At 41.2% G+C, this 18,775-nt stretch overlaps 2 protein-coding genes across 4 annotated transcripts; one reads left to right on the top strand and one right to left on the bottom strand.

The window, feature by feature from the left end:
• Nucleotides 1-796: 796 nt before the first annotated feature.
• ociad2 (OCIA domain containing 2) lies at nt 797-7,002 on the bottom strand. Of its 3 annotated transcripts, none has more exons than XM_049008884.1 (8): nt 6,750-7,002; nt 5,982-6,098; nt 5,820-5,904; nt 4,937-4,990; nt 2,998-3,045; nt 1,544-1,694; nt 1,266-1,320; nt 797-900 (listed from the first exon to the last, which is right to left on the bottom strand). In XM_049008884.1, exons 2-7 carry the CDS (start codon nt 6,045-6,047, stop codon nt 1,266-1,268), a joined length of 459 nt encoding a protein of 152 aa, XP_048864841.1. In that variant the 5' UTR covers nt 6,048-6,098; nt 6,750-7,002; the 3' UTR covers nt 797-900. The 3 variants fall into 3 exon arrangements, with proteins under 3 accessions (XP_048864841.1, XP_048864830.1, XP_048864850.1); XM_049008873.1 differs by having other exon boundaries at nt 6,761-7,002; XM_049008893.1 differs by lacking the exon at nt 6,750-7,002 and adding an exon at nt 6,237-6,687.
• A 1,598-nt stretch (nt 7,003-8,600) lies between these two features.
• dcun1d4 (DCN1, defective in cullin neddylation 1, domain containing 4 (S. cerevisiae)) lies at nt 8,601-17,549 on the top strand. The gene is made up of 11 exons (XM_049008827.1): nt 8,601-8,765; nt 10,769-10,839; nt 11,181-11,220; nt 11,327-11,414; nt 11,620-11,708; nt 12,351-12,421; nt 12,686-12,777; nt 13,083-13,191; nt 13,544-13,648; nt 14,311-14,413; nt 14,500-17,549. Exons 1-11 carry the CDS (start codon nt 8,747-8,749, stop codon nt 14,553-14,555), a joined length of 843 nt encoding a protein of 280 aa, XP_048864784.1. The 5' UTR covers nt 8,601-8,746; the 3' UTR covers nt 14,556-17,549.
• Nucleotides 17,550-18,775: the final 1,226 nt, after the last annotated feature.

The following is an 18,775-nucleotide window of genomic DNA, read 5'->3' as shown; positions in this document are numbered from 1 at the left end:
TTACATGGCTAGCTAATGATCCGGCTTTTTCTTATCCTCTATTCTGTACAGACATTATAGCACAGGGAGTTTAAACTTCACAAACATGTTTACTCTGTCATAGCAAAAAACACTTGGCAAGCTTTGCAATTTTAATTATTTGCAATTTTCTTTTCAAGGACATCTAGTATATGTTTAAACATTGGTTTAAAATTTACCTCCTGCTTTTGCATAAGCACTGCATGTATTCTCCAAGTCTATCATAATGATTTTTATCCTTGTGGTTTAAATCACTCCTGAATGGGTTTGAGAAATTGTTTTGCTTTATAAATACCCCCAAATTTAGTACACAAAAAAAAATCACATATTGACATTTAAAATTTTTCCAGTACAGTGCTCTCCTAGTATATTACACAAAATATTTTATTTCCTGTCTTGTCAGCCTGATCTCGTATCGGTTCTTCCAACCAGATCGCAGTTTAACCTTGGGTCTCTTCATTTGTCCACACACTCATTATTATGTTAGTTCGTTTGTCGTTTTTTGAGTTCGTAACTTTTTCAAAAACGCTGATTGTATTGTGTTTGAGGCAGATGATTTGCATAGCCAAATCGACAAAGCATTTCAAAACCCACCCCAAAGTACCGTAGTAGTACTCCACTTGGTTTGGCACATTTAAGTCCTAGAACTTTTTGTACTGGGGAAAAAAAAGTCAGTGGAAAGGTACCATACCAAAAGTTTAAGATATACCAAGAACCATTTTCTCTTTGAATATCTTTCTCTTATGGGTTAATTCAAAAGAATGAGTACACAAAAATGAACGATGCAAGAAAATTCAGATTTATTAGTATTTTTGGTATGCATCACTCTTGAGAAAGATGGAAAATTGATGGACTGACTTCAGAGACTCAGGTGGGGGTTCACTGTGAGGAGGGGAAACATTTCTTTAGGATTATCACTGAGCAACACCCATCAATGACCAACAGACCTTGGTGAAGATGGATTTGAAGACAGGACTTCCGGGCAGCAGGGCAGATATGCATAATGAATGCTAAGGCAGAGGTACTCAAACAGCTGGTAGAACTTGAACCTCTGGAAAAAATAACTGAGTACCCCTGAGATAAGGGTATTAAGACTGGACAATACTCCTGAACAGCAATTTTTTAGAAACTGGGAGAAATCCACAATCTAATAATGACATTAAAATATTACTTGGATTATTGGTGTGGCATCTAATAAGTAAGTGTGTGAGTGGGTATTCACTTGTGTTTGGTTGGTTGTTACCTACTTAAGCCTGGGTTTTGGCCACTTTCTTGCACTCTTCACAAACATGGTGGCAGTGTCTAAAAATAACAGGGCTCAGTCATGCATATATACTCACAGTTCACATAGTTTCTACATTCATGCAAGTATCCTGTACCATTAATAGATACTGTAATGCTATTCGAGTTCTAAACGACAGCAAACCTGGTCTATCACAGAAATAATATATCTGAAATTATTAGAATAAATCAAATGAAGTGCCTTTATGAAAAGCACAAAGACAAAGGCCTTAACATCTCCTACCTCTTGTGTGCTGGACAGTGTTCCCAAAAGCCACACATGACACCTGGGCCAAAGCGATACTGGGGAAACTCAAGCCCACGTGTGTGGAACTTCTCTCTGCAGGTACTGACGTAGGAAGCCTTTCCTGCTGCAAACCCCAGAATGCCAGCCACTGGAAACAAATATCAGAAGTCATCTAATATTCAGCATTAGATCAACACATTTTCAGTCTGGCACGTGGCTGTCAGATGGTTTATGGAAGCCGTGCTTTGATGTAGCAGGTGTCTGAGACCAGCTCTCCTTCTGCTGGGCCTGGAGGTACTACATGAACACGCAAAATGGGATTTTCAAAGCAGAATGTCTCAGAACGTCCTACCTATCCACTCAATGGATGGATGGATTTTTAACCAGAGCTGTGTAGAGGGAGAGTCACTTCAACTCCAGTGGACTGTTTTTTTACAGCAGTGTCAGATCATGGAGCCTCTTACTACTTCCTAGACGTTATTGCACTGCTTGTATTTGATGATAGAGTTGCAGCAGAACAGTCCATTTGTGATGCACCTTATATTATCATAAACTCGATTGAACATGCGCATTAAAACATTTTAGTGGGTTATCCCCCGCTAAATTACTATATTTAGGGAATGTTAACAGATAAGGCTAAAATATGGGATAAAGTTAGCAACATAAAACATTGACTACAAACAGCCTATTAATTGTAAATTCTGTCCAACGTGGTGCAATTTGAGAAAGAAGGCTTCTAAACTTTTTTTTGAATGGGAGTTAAATATTACTTAAATATAATATATTGAATTATGTGATCTCAACTCCGAGTTTTGCTAGCATTTCTGTTATCTTTAATAAATAAAAATTGCAAAAAAAAAAAAGTACAGTTTTAAGTACAGTGAAATTTCTCCAGTGATTTGACCTTTTCTGTCACTGGAAAAATTGTACAATTTGTACACCTTTCCTGAGTTATTACAGTATTACTGAAACCACCAAGAATTAAAGAAATGTTAGAACATTTAATCTAATATGAATTTTGAAACGTTCCTTCCCTTAAGCCCTCTGAAATTCCACCAACATTATGATTGCATTTGACTGCCATGCAAGTTTAAGAACATAAAAAATAAAATTCAAAAATAGCAGCAACATCCTTTAACAAAGGTAAACCTAGCTGTTAATAAAACAAAAATTTTACTTTACATAAATATTATAAATCAGTGCATTTATTGACTATAAAATTGCTCCAAAAAAATCACCGTCCTATCTCTGTATTTAATGCATTCAAATGGCATACAAGCACTTCCTGGAACTATTTTAAGTCTATATGAACCACATGACAAGCATTTTGAACTTTGTTGATGTGGCACACTCTGCGTGGCTCTGGATTTTGCTGATTCCACAGGGAAATCCATTGAACCAATGAATTAACCAGCACCACAGAATTCACGGTATGGGGTCTAGGTACTTACATGCAAGCTTGGGGAAGGGTCCAAACCTCTTTGAAGATTTTAAAACACCTATCACGAGAGAAAGGATGAAATGTGCAAAGAGGCTCATCTACAGTCGTGGCCAAAAGTTGAGAATGACGAGTATTGGTTTTCACATAGTTTGCTGCTTTAGTGTTCGTAGATCTTTTTGTTAGATGTTTCTATTATATACTGAAGTATAATTACAAGCATTTCATAAGTGTTAAGGGCTTTCATCGACAATTACATAAAGTTTATGCAAGAGTCAATATTTCCAGTGTTGGCCCTTCTTTTTCAAGTCCTCTGCAATTCACCCTGACATGCTGTCAATCAACTCCTATGCTCAATCCTGACTGATGGCAGCCCATTCTTGCATAATCAATGCTTGGAGTTTGTCGGAATTTGTGGGTTTTTGTTTGTCCTCCTTTCTCTTGAGGATTGACCACAAGTTTTCAATGGGATTAAGGTCTGAGGAGTTTCCTGGCGGGGGCGGCATGGTGGTGCAGTGGTTAGCACTGTTGCCTCACACCTCTGGGACTCAGGTTCGAGCCTCCGCCTGGGTTACATGTGTGCGGAGTTTGCATGTTCTCCCCATGTCGTCGTGGGGTTTCCTCCGGGTACTCCGGTTTCCCCTCACAGTCCAAAAACATGCTGAGGCTAATTGAAGCTAAATTGCCCATAGGTGTATGTGTGAGTGAATGGTGCGTGATTGTGCCCTGTGATGGGCTGGCCCCCCATCCTGGGTTGTTCCCTGCCTCATGCCCATTGCTTCCGGGATAGGCTCTGGACCCCCCGCGACCCAGTAGGATAAGCGGTTTGGAAAATGGATGAATGGATGGATGAATCAATCATTTATTAAAGTTCCATTGTAATTTATTAAACAAAGGTAACTGAACATAATTTATTTCCACAAAAATACTTGACAATTTTGTAATCTTTTCTCCCATAATAGGCTGGAACTAGTTACTGCAACCTCCCATCCCCCACAGCTGCAAATAAATCACAGTTGACGCAGACAGCTGATAAAGATTTTATATGGAGGTTAATTACAGAGAAAAGCAGAGACACACGTACATCAACACGTATACACAATCGAAACATGAACACCACCAAGGCTAAGCATAAATCACCGATGCACTAAGACAAGTTTGAGAAGACGTGGGTACGACCTCCTCCCCCCGCCCCCTCCCCAAGGCTTGGCACGGTAGCGGGCCAAAGACACGCCCCTCCCATACCCCAACTGGGACTCAGGGGGACAGGTAGACCTGATTGGCACAAGTCGTGCTGCTGAGAGAGGAGGCATAAGGTACTGGTATTTTTCACAGTTGCCCCAAACTACATTTCCCATCAGCAACAAAGGAAGAACAGTGATTTCAAGCACCACCCTCCTTTTAAAGCAGCCAGTCTGCTATTCTAACTCAATCAGCATGACAGAGCAATTTCCAACCTTGTCCTCAACACTCTCACTTGTGTCAACAAGAGAATCACTGCAATGATGTCAGCAGGCCGTTTTGTGGCAGGGCTGAAATGCAGTGGAAATTGCTATGAAAATGAACTAAATCCAAAAAAAAAAAAAAAACAGAGGGACTTTGCAATTAATTGCAATTCATCTGACTACTCTTCATAACATTCTGGAGTATAAGCAAATTGCCATCATAAAAACTGAGACAGCAGACTTCGTGAAAATCAATATGCATCATTCTCAAAACTTTTGGATACGGTTGTAATACAAGCCCATATAACTCACCCCATTTAATGAGATTTAAGGGCTTCAGTGGGGATGTTTTTAGACATACTAAGGAATCCTGCCAATGGTGTTTTCCCATTATTGATTTCTTAAAACTCCCTTTTGGGTAAAATTATAGAGCTTCTTAACGGTTGATTCAAGGAGAAGGGCCAATCCATTAATGAGCAGGCTCAGCATGCCATTGGTTGTTCTTACCATTATAGATGAGCCCTCCAGTGACAGCCATGCTGGCCAGGGACAAGGGAAGAGCTGTGATAGGACCACAGTAATCATCAGGCTTCATAATTCATCACATACTCTAAAACAACAAGTTCCTGAGATCCAGCAATTTATTTTTGTCCTCTGTGAAGTATATTATGTTTTGGCACATATCTCTCATACTGTACATGCTACTCTACTAAGTTCTGTTGATGCTTAAAGAGGACAGTCAGGCCTTTAAGATGACATCACATGTATGGGTCTGTGCCACCTTCCTCTTCCTGTCAAATCATTATTAAAGTTTTCCCCACCTGGATCCCAGGAGAATAGATATTGTGAGGAATATCCTTAAAATGAGGTTCCAGCTGATTACTGACACAAAACCATGGTATCTTTGCCTAGTCAGGCCATACTTGCAGTGAATGAAGGGCAGTCAGCAGCATAATGACTAAACTTCACTAAAAACTATCATTTCCCTGAGTAAGACAAGTGATTTGAATTGTGCCAGTAGCATAACTACAAAAGGTAAGTAAATTAAACAATAACCTTTTATATAACGCAGCGTGAACCTCAGGACCTCACCAGTTTTCATTTGTGACAATATTATTAGCAATAGATCTCAGCCCTGCAACCCACAGAATCCTACAGGAAATATTTTATTCTGTACCCTAAAACTGTGTGCGGTAAATCTGACAGGCTGACCTAAACAGTAGGGGCAGTTATACCCCTGAAAGACTAGCCAATAAAAACCATGATTTGAACAGCAGGGAGGCCAAGAGGGGAAAAAAAAACATTAAAGTAAACATAAGTACTGAAAATCATGTGAATATCTGCATCTAAGCACGGGCATGTGTCTGAAGACAAATAAAGAAGCTGTTACCTCTGTACCAGAAGCTTTCTTCCCGACATTCCTTTATGGTTTTCCACACTTCATCCCGGCGAATGCGCTGGTCTCCTGGATGACACTGTAACCCAAACAGACCCTTTACCTCCCTGACCAGCCTTCACACTGTAAAGCTCCCAGTAGTTCAGCTCCACTCACGTTCCCCTTGCAGTCGTGGCACTCCTTTTTTCCAGGGGTTTCCACAGTCACGGTGTTTTCAGACATTCCTGATTCTCGTGATCTCTCTTTCCCTCGTTCGCTGATCACCAGCTAGGACTGTTCAAATCAGTAAACAAGGTTATTCAAAGGCAGACGATTTCATTAGAGAGGAAAGACAAGGTCGGTACCTGGTCTATGCCATTAGAACAGTTCCGATTACGGTGAGACTACACGTTAAAGTCTTGTACCTCTCACCTTATATGCGCCTTCCCTGCAAATGATGACTTACTTTAAAACCTGAGTGTAAGACACGAGTATTATTTAGGAAACACGTAGGCGGCACTCTTATAGATGTCACTCGTGCCAAACAATGTTTATGTGAAAATCATCGGTATCAGCGCCCCCTAATGGAGCATTTCACGATAAGCATATATTTTTTCCTCAGCGTTTAAACATCGAAAATTTTACTAATTAATTGTTAAGCCGTTTTTATTTTTGATTCTGCTTTCTTGTATTACACGGTGTGTCCAGAGTTCCAGTAGATAGTGATGGCAAACTTGTAAATTCAATGCAAAATAAGCAGATACGTTGACGCAGTTTCTCGCTTAAACTTCATGAACTACACACAAGCGTGCAGTGTATAAAGTCTGAAATACCGTTTCTTAACTTATTCAGTTATTCAGAAAGGTTTGTGGCGACCTGCTTTAGAGCGCACCAGATGTACAACCTGGCCTGGAAAGGAAAAATAACTAATAAAAACCAATTTACCAGCAGCGCACCTGAGATTCCAGCCGCCAGAGAAGATCCAGTTATAAAAGCAGAGTTTTATTCCCAAATCTCAATCCAAAACACAGTAACAGAACGTCCGACAGGCAATTCCAGCGAAGAAAATCGGAGCACGTAGGTCACAAAATTGGCCGAACAATTGCAAAAAACGGGAAACAAACCTAAAGCCAGGAGAAAACCGATAAATGAGGCGGAGGCCGTGCACTGGGCGGAGCAGCCACGAAATAATGCTGAGCGGAGTAAGACGCAATAATGTGCAATACGTGACTGGAACTCAGGTCGTTACATAAACACCTACAAGATTCATATGTGTGTGTATGAAGTGGAACGAGAATGGGCATGGTTGAATGCAGGAGTAACAGTTAAATTGTTTAGGATATTTGACAAGAAGAACAAGTTTTTGATTACAGATCCGTCTAACAATACTGGGAATTCCTATAATATTAAATTAAATGTTTTAAATTCATCTTTAGACAGCTGAACTCTTTAATCGATTTATTCGGCTGGTAATGGCATCTCAGTTGATTGCTGAATGCAACGAACCAGTCCATGCCAGTTTAGATCAATTAATAACTTCTATTTGACTGTAGTTTCCATTCGAGAAAAATTAGGGTATTTTCAAAACAATTTAAATTACGCTCAAGGTTCTCCAACTGAATACATTTCATAAATCCCATATGTAACTCAATACATATGTAAAATTATATGTTCCTATAGGTGCCCCACGCTGACTAACAATGTGCTCAGTTTTACACCAGCTCATAATTGCTTCAATGAAACCTAATTGTTTTATTAAATATCTCCAGTTTTGTTTCTCCTGAAGGCGGAAATCTAATATTATTAGAATTGTTTTCTGTAGGGACACATCTTATTACAAATGTGTTTGATACATTTTCGTGCTGTTTGTAATGTAAAATCTTGAGGTGTTCTCTTTTGGCGAATGTGCCAGCTAGCAATCGAATAGCTTTAACAAAAAAAGTCGTCACCATCAACATTGCCCTTGTGGCCGACATTCTACAAAGCAGGTTGCGAAATTCTTCAATACCAATTTTATGCGTCAATCTATGTGTACACTACTGGTGTATTTATTTTCTTTAGAAGTGTAGCAAAGAGCATATAGGAACATATATCGAGACTAATCTAAACCCACCTCTCCGCCCCCATACTTTTGAGAACATTCCCGTCACTGCGAATCCTAATAAACACTGATCTCAAAAACCTACTTAAAATTCAATGACTTGAGCTGTATGAGCTGACAGAATATACCACCTTAATATACATTGTAATCTTGTTTATCAGAACTATGTGCTAAACTTTCGTCCCTCGGCTAACAAAAGGATTTGGTTTAAATAGTGTTTTATCAACAAAGCGTATAAAATAAATCCAAGTAACATAAACGATCGTATTTCATGGGAACTTAATGCTTACGGCCAAAATGTATTCTAATGCTAGAATTCATCAATGTCCCAACTTAAAACAAGAATACAAGTCTTATTAGTAAACGGGAGACCACGCCCTACAGTAAACAAAAGTTCGCAGTTTAACCAATGATTTAGAAATACACGCGCAAGTTCTGTTACTGATTGCTACGTTCACCAATACACTTTGCCTTAGGGTGGGCTCGAGCTGTACACATCACCAATAAAAGTCCATCGTGGGCTGCTCTATAATTTGCACGAGGTAAGTCTTGTAATTGATATGCGTGGTAAGTTCACTGACCAATGGCTCACGTCGAGGGGCTGGCGTTTACTGAAACTTTGACCTGTCACGTTCTTAGGAGGGCGGGCATGAGATGTTTTATCTTCAGTGTTATTGAGCGACTGTCATATAGACCAATCGCCTACTTGAATAGAATAGTCTGTCAGAGGCTTCTGTCCATCTAGATCATTCGTGGGCGTGTGGAAGGTTGACATGTCCCGCCCCTTGGCCGGTCTGCAGACTTGCACAGAAGCGAGACAGTCACTGTGTGTTCAATAAAAATGCACTCAGATGCAGCAGGTAAGTTATTATGTCCGTTGATGTCAAATTGTCCATAACACATACCAGCTTTACGGCGTGCCGAATTCCCTAGATGTTGTAATGCATTTTGTCTCGGAAAGATTTCTATTTTAAAAAATATATGGTATTCTGAAGAGAACTAGCTACATCGCCTATAAGCAAGCTATTGTACTAGCTAATCAAAAAAATCTGTCAGTTAGCTCGGGAATTACTTCTCTCATTGTATGATTTTCATATGTCTTTTGGCTGTAATACAAGTATCAGTCTACAGAAAATAAACTTGAAACCTTTGTTTAGTAGAATAAATCGTGATACAATAAGTATACCGTTATACAGTACACTTAAGTAACTGTATGAACCAAACTGGTGTATATATTAGATTCTATAGGTTGTTGAAAAGACCGTCAAGGTTTTTGTCATATATGTGCATGAATGAAATTCTCATGCACTGCACGTTCAGCCAAACTGATACTGAATTTCGTAAGGTAAATGGGCCAATTTTCGAAGAAACTGCGGAAAAACAGGGAATGAAAATTGTGACGCAGTTGTGTACAATGTAAACGTTGCAATCGAGATGGAGACCTTGTAGCGGCTTATATACGCCATCTACGTTGACTAGAGAAACGACGTAACCTGTTTATTGAGGCGCTTGATTAACGTTGCAACATTCTGCAACAATTTAAATAGCATTCGTCAGTTGGGTTGAGTGTTAGGAGATGGTTGCTGAATATAATGTCATTATTTTACTGGGACATATTGGGAAGTGTAGTCCAGTTTCTTACATCTGTACTAAGATATGGAGGCATGCGTAATTATTTGGACTACAGGTCCCAGATGTCCGTCGATTCTCTTGATACTTTGAAAACTTAGTGCAAGTTGTCACCGTGTTGTGTTCTGATATGCAGCGCAGTTGGATTTGATCGATGATAATTTGCTTTGTGAGATGTTCTTGTCTAGATTTCTTTAACCATATTTTATAGTACATTCAAGCGATTGATCTTTTATTTCATGCTATCGTGTAGTGTTATCTGTACAAATATCTGATGAATCCGTCCAGCCACCCATTAACTTTGCTTTAATTTGGCATTTTTGCAACTACTTATACTTAGGCGTTCGACCAGAAATATAGGCTGTGACAAACTTTACAATCTCCAGTAATTGTACCCCCTCACCGCCATACTGCGTGGGGGGTTATTGGTCATTTTCATATAATATGATATAAAGTCAATCACAAGTGCGTGAACATAGGAAGCTCGACGAACCCGCAAATACACTGTACATTTCTTGATTTTTTTTTTATCCAGATGGGGATAAAGTGCAAATGGACAATTTTCCCTGTGTTACACACACTGTTGGCGGCGTATGTCCGCGATCTAATGACAAGAGAAGGAGGCTGGCAAACTAGGACAGACGCTATTGCAGGACTTACGCAACAAAACGATGCTTCTATGCACAGTGCATACCGTAGGCATTGGCTAATTCCCACTACTGTGGGAAACGGAAGTAAAAAGGAAACTCTGGTCTAATCCCATCAACTAAACATGGGGATTTTTGGTTGACGTAACTGTATTTGAGATCCATAATAAATTCGCGTTTGTAACATAATAATAGTGATAACAACAATAATAATAGTAATGCAACAATAGATTTATGAAATTCACAACTTGGAGGAGCCGGTGGATGCCATGTCAGTTAACTGTGGCTACAAGTTGACTTTATTCTTGCAACTTTAGGGAACAACAAAAGTGAAATCCAAAACACTGCCCTTATGGCAGACAAGTATGAATATGACATGTTTAAGGGTGTAGCGGCTGGCATCGGGGTGAAGGGGGCTGGGCAAATGACAGTTCGTTAAAATCTCAGAAAGGAAGATGATGATGCTTTCTTGGAAAAAAAAAAATCCTTAACGTGACTTTCTTCAGTACAATGTAATGGGGCTTTAAGCATGACATTTGCATTGCTTATGGCTAGGAAATAAAGTTGAATGTCTCCTTTGTCTGTAGATTTTCAGCTGAACTCCCATTTGTCAACGCTGGCCAGTATACACAAGATTTACCACACCCTCAACAGGCTGGTAAGGCTCCTTGGCATCCCCACCTTGCGAGCAATTATAGATCAGGACAGAAGTGAAGGGGATGTTTGGATAACATGGGGGGTGACTCAGGGGAATGGGCTGGCTGGAGTGGGGGAGGATGGCACTTTATATTGTCTTGTTACAAGCCCATGTGGTGACACTGAAATAGTCATAGAAGAGCAGAAGGCCTTGCCCCTCCTGGAGGCTTCGGCACGTGCCAATCCCTGGCATCCTATCCAGCATGTATCCTCCCAGTATCCTTTTAGGCATTTTCTCTGTGCTTTAGGTTGCAGTTTGCAGGGTTGTCTTCTGCTGCAAAGTAACTGTGCTTCTCTTCGCAGAACCTGACTGAGGACGTAAGCCCAGACACTCACACCGCAGGTACTGCAGCCTCACCGTGCATGGGTGTGTTAGCGCTGCACATGGTGCACGTGTATCCATGCAAGAACGTGTGTATATACATGGCTGTATGTGTATGTTTATGCAGCCTGCTGTTCTAGAGCCATGCCTCCCAGGAAAAAGAGGCGACCCACTGCTGGCGATGACCTGTTCGTCAAAAAGAGTAGGCACGACAGGTACATTTATGAACCAATCAGGGCTCACCAATGCACAGCGTCTCCACAACAAAAGTAGTCATCATCCAATAAGGCAAGGATGACATGCAGTGACTAACGATGGGGATGATTGTGATCCAGCCCGAAGTGATGGCATCGCCCAGAATTAGTCACCATATAACACACCCTTGAAACATCCCTTTAATAATTTTCCTCATCAATCTAGCATGTACCGGAAACAGGAGGCCTCCAGGATTAAGAGTGAAGATGTGTTCTCCAGTAAGAGGTGCCTGGAGTGGTTCTACGAGTATGCAGGTGAGCTGCACTAATTCTCCTTCCTCTAGGTTTCAGTTCTCTGCATTTTTAGCATATGGAGCCCAACATTGACATTTCTTGTTATTTTAGTGATTAGCTGCCATTTTCATTAGAGACCTCGGCCAGTTCTGACAATAGCTTCATAAAATATATTGATGCAGGAGAGAGTATCCAATATGAATACAAAGTAAGAGCCTGCCTTGGGACCCACACTAGAACGCTACAGGTTATCTATCGTCAAAGGTTTGTGCCCCTAGGGGACAAGTGAAGTTTTTTGATTGATTTGATTGATTGAAAGGTTGAATGTAGGGCACTTATACACTCATGCACACACATGTTTGTAGTCATATCTTTGTGGGGACTGTCCATTCGTTTCTATGGGCAAAGCCAGCAATGACATCCTTAACCCCTACACAGTCCTAACCTTATCCACAAGTAACTAAGCAAAATGCAAGACTAAAACATTTTTAGTTTTTTTTTTTAATTATTGCAGTCACAGGTTTTTATAAAATTGTGTTTCCCCTTGAGGGGACTAATAAAATGGTCCCCACAACTTCAAAATAACATGTTTTTATCACATTGTGGGGACACACACTTTATATAGAGCTATTTGTGATGACCTCCTATTGCATTTTCATGCAGGTTGTGAAGATGTTGTTGGACCGGAGGGCATGGAGAAGTTCTGTGAGGACATTGGAGTAGAGCCTGAGAATGTGAGCTGCCTCCTGTCCACACTGGGGCGGGCGGACGACGTAGCTCACAGCCACAATACCAGTCATTATTCTAATGATGGAATGAAAGATATTACTCTGCTGTAGCATGCAGATATAAAGTCCAGTACTTTAGTCACTACTCCACACAAACCTCATGGCCAGAGTCCACAGTCTTGTGCTGCTTCTCTAAATTAGCCACCATGGCTTAAGTTGCAGTATAAATCTGTCTGCCCCTTAGTCACAGTCTGTGCTCATTGTTGGCAGGTGGTCATGCTGGTTCTGGCCTGGAAGCTGGATGCCCAGAGCATGGGCTACTTCACGCTGCAGGAGTGGCTGAAAGGCATGAGTGACCTGCAGTAAGTCTTCATAACCACTAGATGGTAGAGTGTAACTAGGTGCTGAGCGCACAGTCGCCCTTCACTGTAAACTTAGGTGTATATATTCGAGCTGGTCTCTCTGACGAGAAGCAGATTTTCTAGACATCTTCGCTGTGTTTCAAAAATGATGTGTATGTGTGTTTGATAATGTAAGTGGTTTCTTAGTGAGTGTGTGTGTGTGTGTGTGTGTGTGTGTGTGTGTGTGTGTGTACTTATCTGAAGTACTCAAGCAGTTAAATTGGGTCTATTTTGGATCATCTGGGGTGCATTCATGTCCTTCCCAGGTGTGATTCCACAGAGAAGCTGAGAAACACTCTGGATTACCTGCGGTCCGTACTTAATGAGTCCACAAGTTTCAAGCTCATTTACAGATATGCCTTTGACTTTGCAAGGGTAAGATGGTATGGTCATCATAGGTAGATGTAGCACACATGCAGGAGTCCAGCCCCGGAGCATAAATGTAATCTGGACTATTTTAGAAGCACTACTGATGACTCCAGTCAGTACTGACAACCAGTCCATAGTAACCACACTACTCCCATCTTGTGTGTTGCTCCACCTTGACTCTGCTTTTCAACATGGACTCCACTGACCACACTGCATCACACTGACCGCTACTCCACACTACACTACCCACAATGCCATGATTTTGAGATCACACATTTTTTTTCTTGACATCATGTGTTTAGCTGTATGTCGTCTATTTTTTTACATATAGGAACCAACTCTGTTTATATACTTTCAGGAAAAAGACCAAAGGAGTCTAGATCTGAACACAGCCAAATGCATGCTGGGATTGCTGCTTGGAAAGACGTGGCCTCTCTTCCCTGTCTTCAACCACTTTCTGGAGGTATTATTCCTACCTGTGAATTGACATGGGTCTCTAACCTTTCCGTGTCTCCTATTGGTATTAGACTAACACTCTGTCTGTCATTAGGACTGGATATTGCCAGCTAGCCCATGATGCAACACTCATCATGATACCAGTTTCATGATTTGATGCATTGTAGTATTACAATTGTAGCCTGATGGTAATAATGGAACTGCTGAAATTTTAAAACATTTTAACAGGCATTAAAAGCTTTTAAGTATCAAAGATTAGTCAGCATCTTAAAATTGTTTCACACTTCAACTTCCAGGAACATAAACCATGTATTTCCTTGTGCATACATAAAGTGTACATTTCTGTTTTTAAAATGGCAAATGTAGTGAAGAAAAAAAAAAACATAACATGTAACATTTTGACCTGTACCTTAACATTTCAGAGGAGGGCACTTCAGTGCATTTTTTTTGCAGTGCAGTTAGCATAGGCTACATTAACAGCATATTTTTAATCAGCAGGTGTTGAAAAATTCTTTGTAAAATAAGACATTTGAGACTACTGGCGGTGTTAAATGGCACTGCAATAAATGAAATAACACAAAGGCTCAAAATATCGATGAGAAATTATGAGAAACTGAATCGTGCTATAACAAGTAACTGCCTATTGATGCAGCTTTATTTGTCATGCAGCAGTCCAAATATAAAGTGATGAACAAAGACCAGTGGTGCAACGTGCTGGAGTTTAGCAGGACTATCAACCTGGACCTGAGCAACTACGACGAGGATGGAGCATGTGAGGACGCACAGACACAGATGTTTACGCGACACACACGCTCACGCCGGCACTCTTGATTGACTGGGCCTGGTGCTCTGTTACAGGGCCTGTGCTGCTGGATGAGTTCGTGGAGTGGTACAAAGACCGGCAGATGTCGTAGCGGCGAGGGGAATCCCCTCGGCGGAGAAACCGAACCAGCGGAAAAGACGGTGACAGCCCTGCGAAACTAGAATCTCAGACGCCAGCGAGCTTGGACTGAGATGGCTTCTTGGGGTCCGTTATTGTATGGAATAGGATGCATGCCATTACTGGGGGGGAGGTGGGGAGTGAGCAGGGGCTCTATGTGCGGGGGGGGCCCTCTACATCCTTTGACCCCTCCACCCCAACATCCCTGCTGTACACATCTACCTTTCTGTGGTGCATTGTGGGTAAGCACATTATAAGCCCCATTCCGTGAGCTACGTATTGCTTTTCGCTTTTTTTGTGTATATGTGTGTTTTTTTTTTTTTTGTTTTTTTTTTTTTGCTTTGTTGACAGACATGCTCTGTTACAGGGTGGGTTTCTGTTATTCTGTTATTAGTTTGCTTTGACTGAGCAGAGGAGGACCATCTTTGATTTATCTGTTACTCTCTGGTTTTACTCTTCAAAACGAAGCAGCCAAGGTTAAAAAAAGGAAAGAAAAAAGATATTTTACGTGCCTGGGTTCTTAATTCTTTTATACGGTATTTACAAAATTTATTTCACACATGATTTTTCTGCCTAATATTGTCTCACTGAGAAAGGACTAATGTGTATGGGTGATTATTTTATGTGATTAGAGGTCTGTTGTTATGTGACTCGCTCATGGCCAGTTGAGCACAGTAAGTCACACCATCTGGTTTTCACTCTCTGAGAAACCTTTGTCACTCTCAACTATTACCAAAGCACTTAGGGATTACAGACTGGGCCACACCATGTGGGACAACATTTTGGACTGTGGGGGTCTGAAGTGTTATAGATGGTGTTTGAGCCAGTTGGGTTGCCTTCAACACCACAGACAAATGTGGCCACAGAGCCAACCTCCATAGATGTTCCTACCTGCAGACCACCACCACAACATTAGCCCCCACAGGCTACCTCCTTGGCCCCCACCCAGACTGATACTAAGCATCTACTTGACCCTTAGTCTGCAAGAAGATTGCTGTGATAGGAGAAGCACCAGTAGGTTGTGTTGGGTTTTAAGGTTGCATGCAGAATTCTAGAATGTTCATGCACATTTTGTTTATAGACACATTCATGGTTAATCCTTGAATTGTGTAATAGAATTAACTTGCTCTCGATTCAATGTAATCCTGAGTTGGGCAATTTTGATGCCTCATGACACTATGTAAGACATACATACTGGGTATTATGGGACCACTATGGGTCTTGAGCACAGCTGTCGTCCATAATTGGGAAACCATTGGTGGATGAGGGGTTATAGAGCTGAAGGGTACAGTCTGTATGAGTCTAACTCATCCAGTTTCTAACTCTCAGCCTGCTCCTCTCCACGTGCGTGTGAAATATGTGAGGTGTCCAATACAGCAAAGTGATTAGAGATGATCATTCATGTTCAGAAAAACAATATGCCAAAAACAACCAGTGAGAAACAGCTGATAATGTGTCTACATGGTGGTATTCTGCCCTGATGCAGGAATTCCTGTTTGTATATATGCTGGTTTTCTTCTAAGCACCCTTGTGGTCTGGCCATTACAAAATCCTGCTCTAAATGTTGGGCTCATTAAGTTAATTAGACGCAGACCCGTGTATCTATTAGTTTATTTGTGTACCTCAATCGATATGGCAAATTTGTTTTAAGATCCATTAAGATGAATCAGTTTACTTACTATCCCCTGAACAATGAAGTCACCAAAGTCATTTCGGCACTGGATTATTGCTTTAATAGCAATAGGGTGCTGTTGTGTAATTACATAATCAAGAGCTCAGCTGAGTGCTGTGGTGCTAATGCTGAGTGGTCACTGTCACCATCCAGTGTTCACTTTGAGCATTGGCACTAAAGGCAGTAGCTCGTAGGCCTGGTACTGAAGTCCCAGGACCAGAGTTTGACCTAACAGTTAACCTTAGGAGTACTTCTGGGTTTGATGGAGATAAAAATCAAGGACAGAAGTTGCCTAACCACAGCTTAGGTTATGACCATGATAAGCAGGGCTGTAGCCAGAAATACATTTCGGATGGTTCCAGTCGATTTTGCCAACTGTGGGGGTTCTCTCTTAATAGATTGTTCTAGGGAGGAGCAAATGTTGGGAGTGGCTCAAACCAGTAATTGTACTACCTGGCTACATGACTGGTGATCAGTATGGTGCTTTGTAGGGGCAAGCAAACAGCTTCTTTACACTGGATAGTGCCTGGGAATCCCCCTATCACTATTCCACTCAGCATGCATTGAGCCACATTTTAACCTATGGAGTCTGTGATTATACCAGAATTTGCCTCTAAAAGAATTCTTCAACTTGCAACTTTAGTTTTGTTCAGACTTTCGCATAGAGCTGAGCTGGAAAAAGAAATGTTTTTTTTTTTTTTTTTTTTTTTAAATATTGTCCGGTAACATAACAAGCTTTATTTGATAACCTCTGTTACGCTGTCTTAACACTTTAAAACAGAATGTTGTAATATACTCATCGCTGAACTGAAGCCGTCACATCTCTTGATAAAGAATGGTTTGCTCCTGGACTAAGGGTGGGGAACGGTTATACAATAATAAAAAAAAAAAGCCTTTGATCGAATGTTACAGATTCCAGTCCCAGAATCAACTGTTCAGTTGTTATAGCATTAGGTGCAAGTGCTGATGGGAAATGTAGTTTGGGGCAACTGTGAAAAATACCAGTACCTTATGCCTCCTCTCTCAGCAGCACGACTTGTGCCAATCAGGTCTACCTGTCCCCTGAGTCCCAGTTGGGGTATGGGAGGGGCGTGTCTTTGGCTCGCTACCGTGCCAAGCCTTGGGGAGGGGGCGGGGGGGGGAGGTCGTACCCACGTCTCCTCAAACTTGTCTTAGTGCATCGGTGATTTATGCTTAGCCTTGGTGGTGTTCATGTTTCGATTGTGTATACGTGTTGATGTACGTGTGTCTCTGCTTTTCTCTGTAATTAACCTCCATATAAAATCTTTATCAGCTGTCTGCGTCAACTGTGATTTATTTGCAGATGTGGGGGATGGGAGGTTGCAGTAACTAGTTCCAGCCTATTATGGGAGAAAAGATTACAAAATTGTCAAGTATTTTTGTGGAAATAAATTATGTTCAGTTACCTTTGTTTAATAAATTACAATGGAACTTTAATAAATGATTGATTCATCCATCCATCCATTTTCCAAACCGCTTATCCTACTGGGTCGCGGGGGGTCCAGAGCCTATCCCGGAAGCAATGGGCATGAGGCAGGGAACAACCCAGGATGAGGGGCCAGCCCATCACAAGGCACACTCACACACCATTCACTCACACATACACCTATGGGCAATTTAGCTTCAATTAGCCTCAGCATGTTTTTGGACTGTGGGGGGAAACCGGAGTACCAGGAGGAAACCCCACGACGACATGGGGAGAACATGCAAACTCCACACACATGTGACCCAGGCGGAGACTCGAACCCAGGTTCCAGAGGTGTGAGGCAACAGTGCTAACCACCGTGCCCCCATGATTGATTTATCTAAATCGATTTTCAAAGAGCAAAAAACATCCATCTCTTCGTCTCCTACGTCTTTTAACCATACTGTCCTATGAACACAAAATATAGTAACTAAGCTGACACTGAAACTGAGGAAAAGGGCTTCAAAGTGTTCGGCAGTATCTGTTGTAGCTGGGTAAATTATGTTTTTCTTCAAAACAGTATAGTTGAACTAAGATATTTAGTAAGATAAAATAGAGCCTAAGAGACCTAATTTTGATGATTTCGATAAAATATGCAGTTTTGGCACTGCGTTGCAGTGAGAAGCTGGAAGAATTAAGCAGTTAGGGTGGTCAGTCTTATCCAGAAAGGAGGGTGAGTTTACCCTGCACCTCCCTAATTAGATTATTAATTAGAGGACTGACTAGCTGAGTCTTCAAATCAGGATTTGAACAGCTGACCTAAAGGTTATTCCAAAAACCTACATACACACCGGCCCTTTGCAGATTGGATTGGCCACCACGATAATAACTGCTTAAGGTTAGTTAAGAGTATAGTCAGGTCAAGATCCAAAGCAAGCAGCCAATGCCAGGGCTGGAAAAAAATACCATGGATAGTAATTAAGAGAAATGGAACCAAAATCCAGCATATCCCACAGTCCACAAAGACCAGCAATCACTTACCACTCATCCAGCTCCCTCATCTCAGAACAATGACATGAAAAGTAGTTTTGTGCTG

Source organism: Brienomyrus brachyistius, chromosome 1 (genome assembly GCF_023856365.1).
Source record: "Brienomyrus brachyistius isolate T26 chromosome 1, BBRACH_0.4, whole genome shotgun sequence".
In the NCBI taxonomy this organism is placed as follows: Eukaryota; Metazoa; Chordata; class Actinopteri; order Osteoglossiformes; family Mormyridae; genus Brienomyrus; species Brienomyrus brachyistius.
The sequence above is the reverse complement of the archived record's forward strand: the minus strand, read 5'-3'. Positions and strand labels throughout refer to the sequence as shown.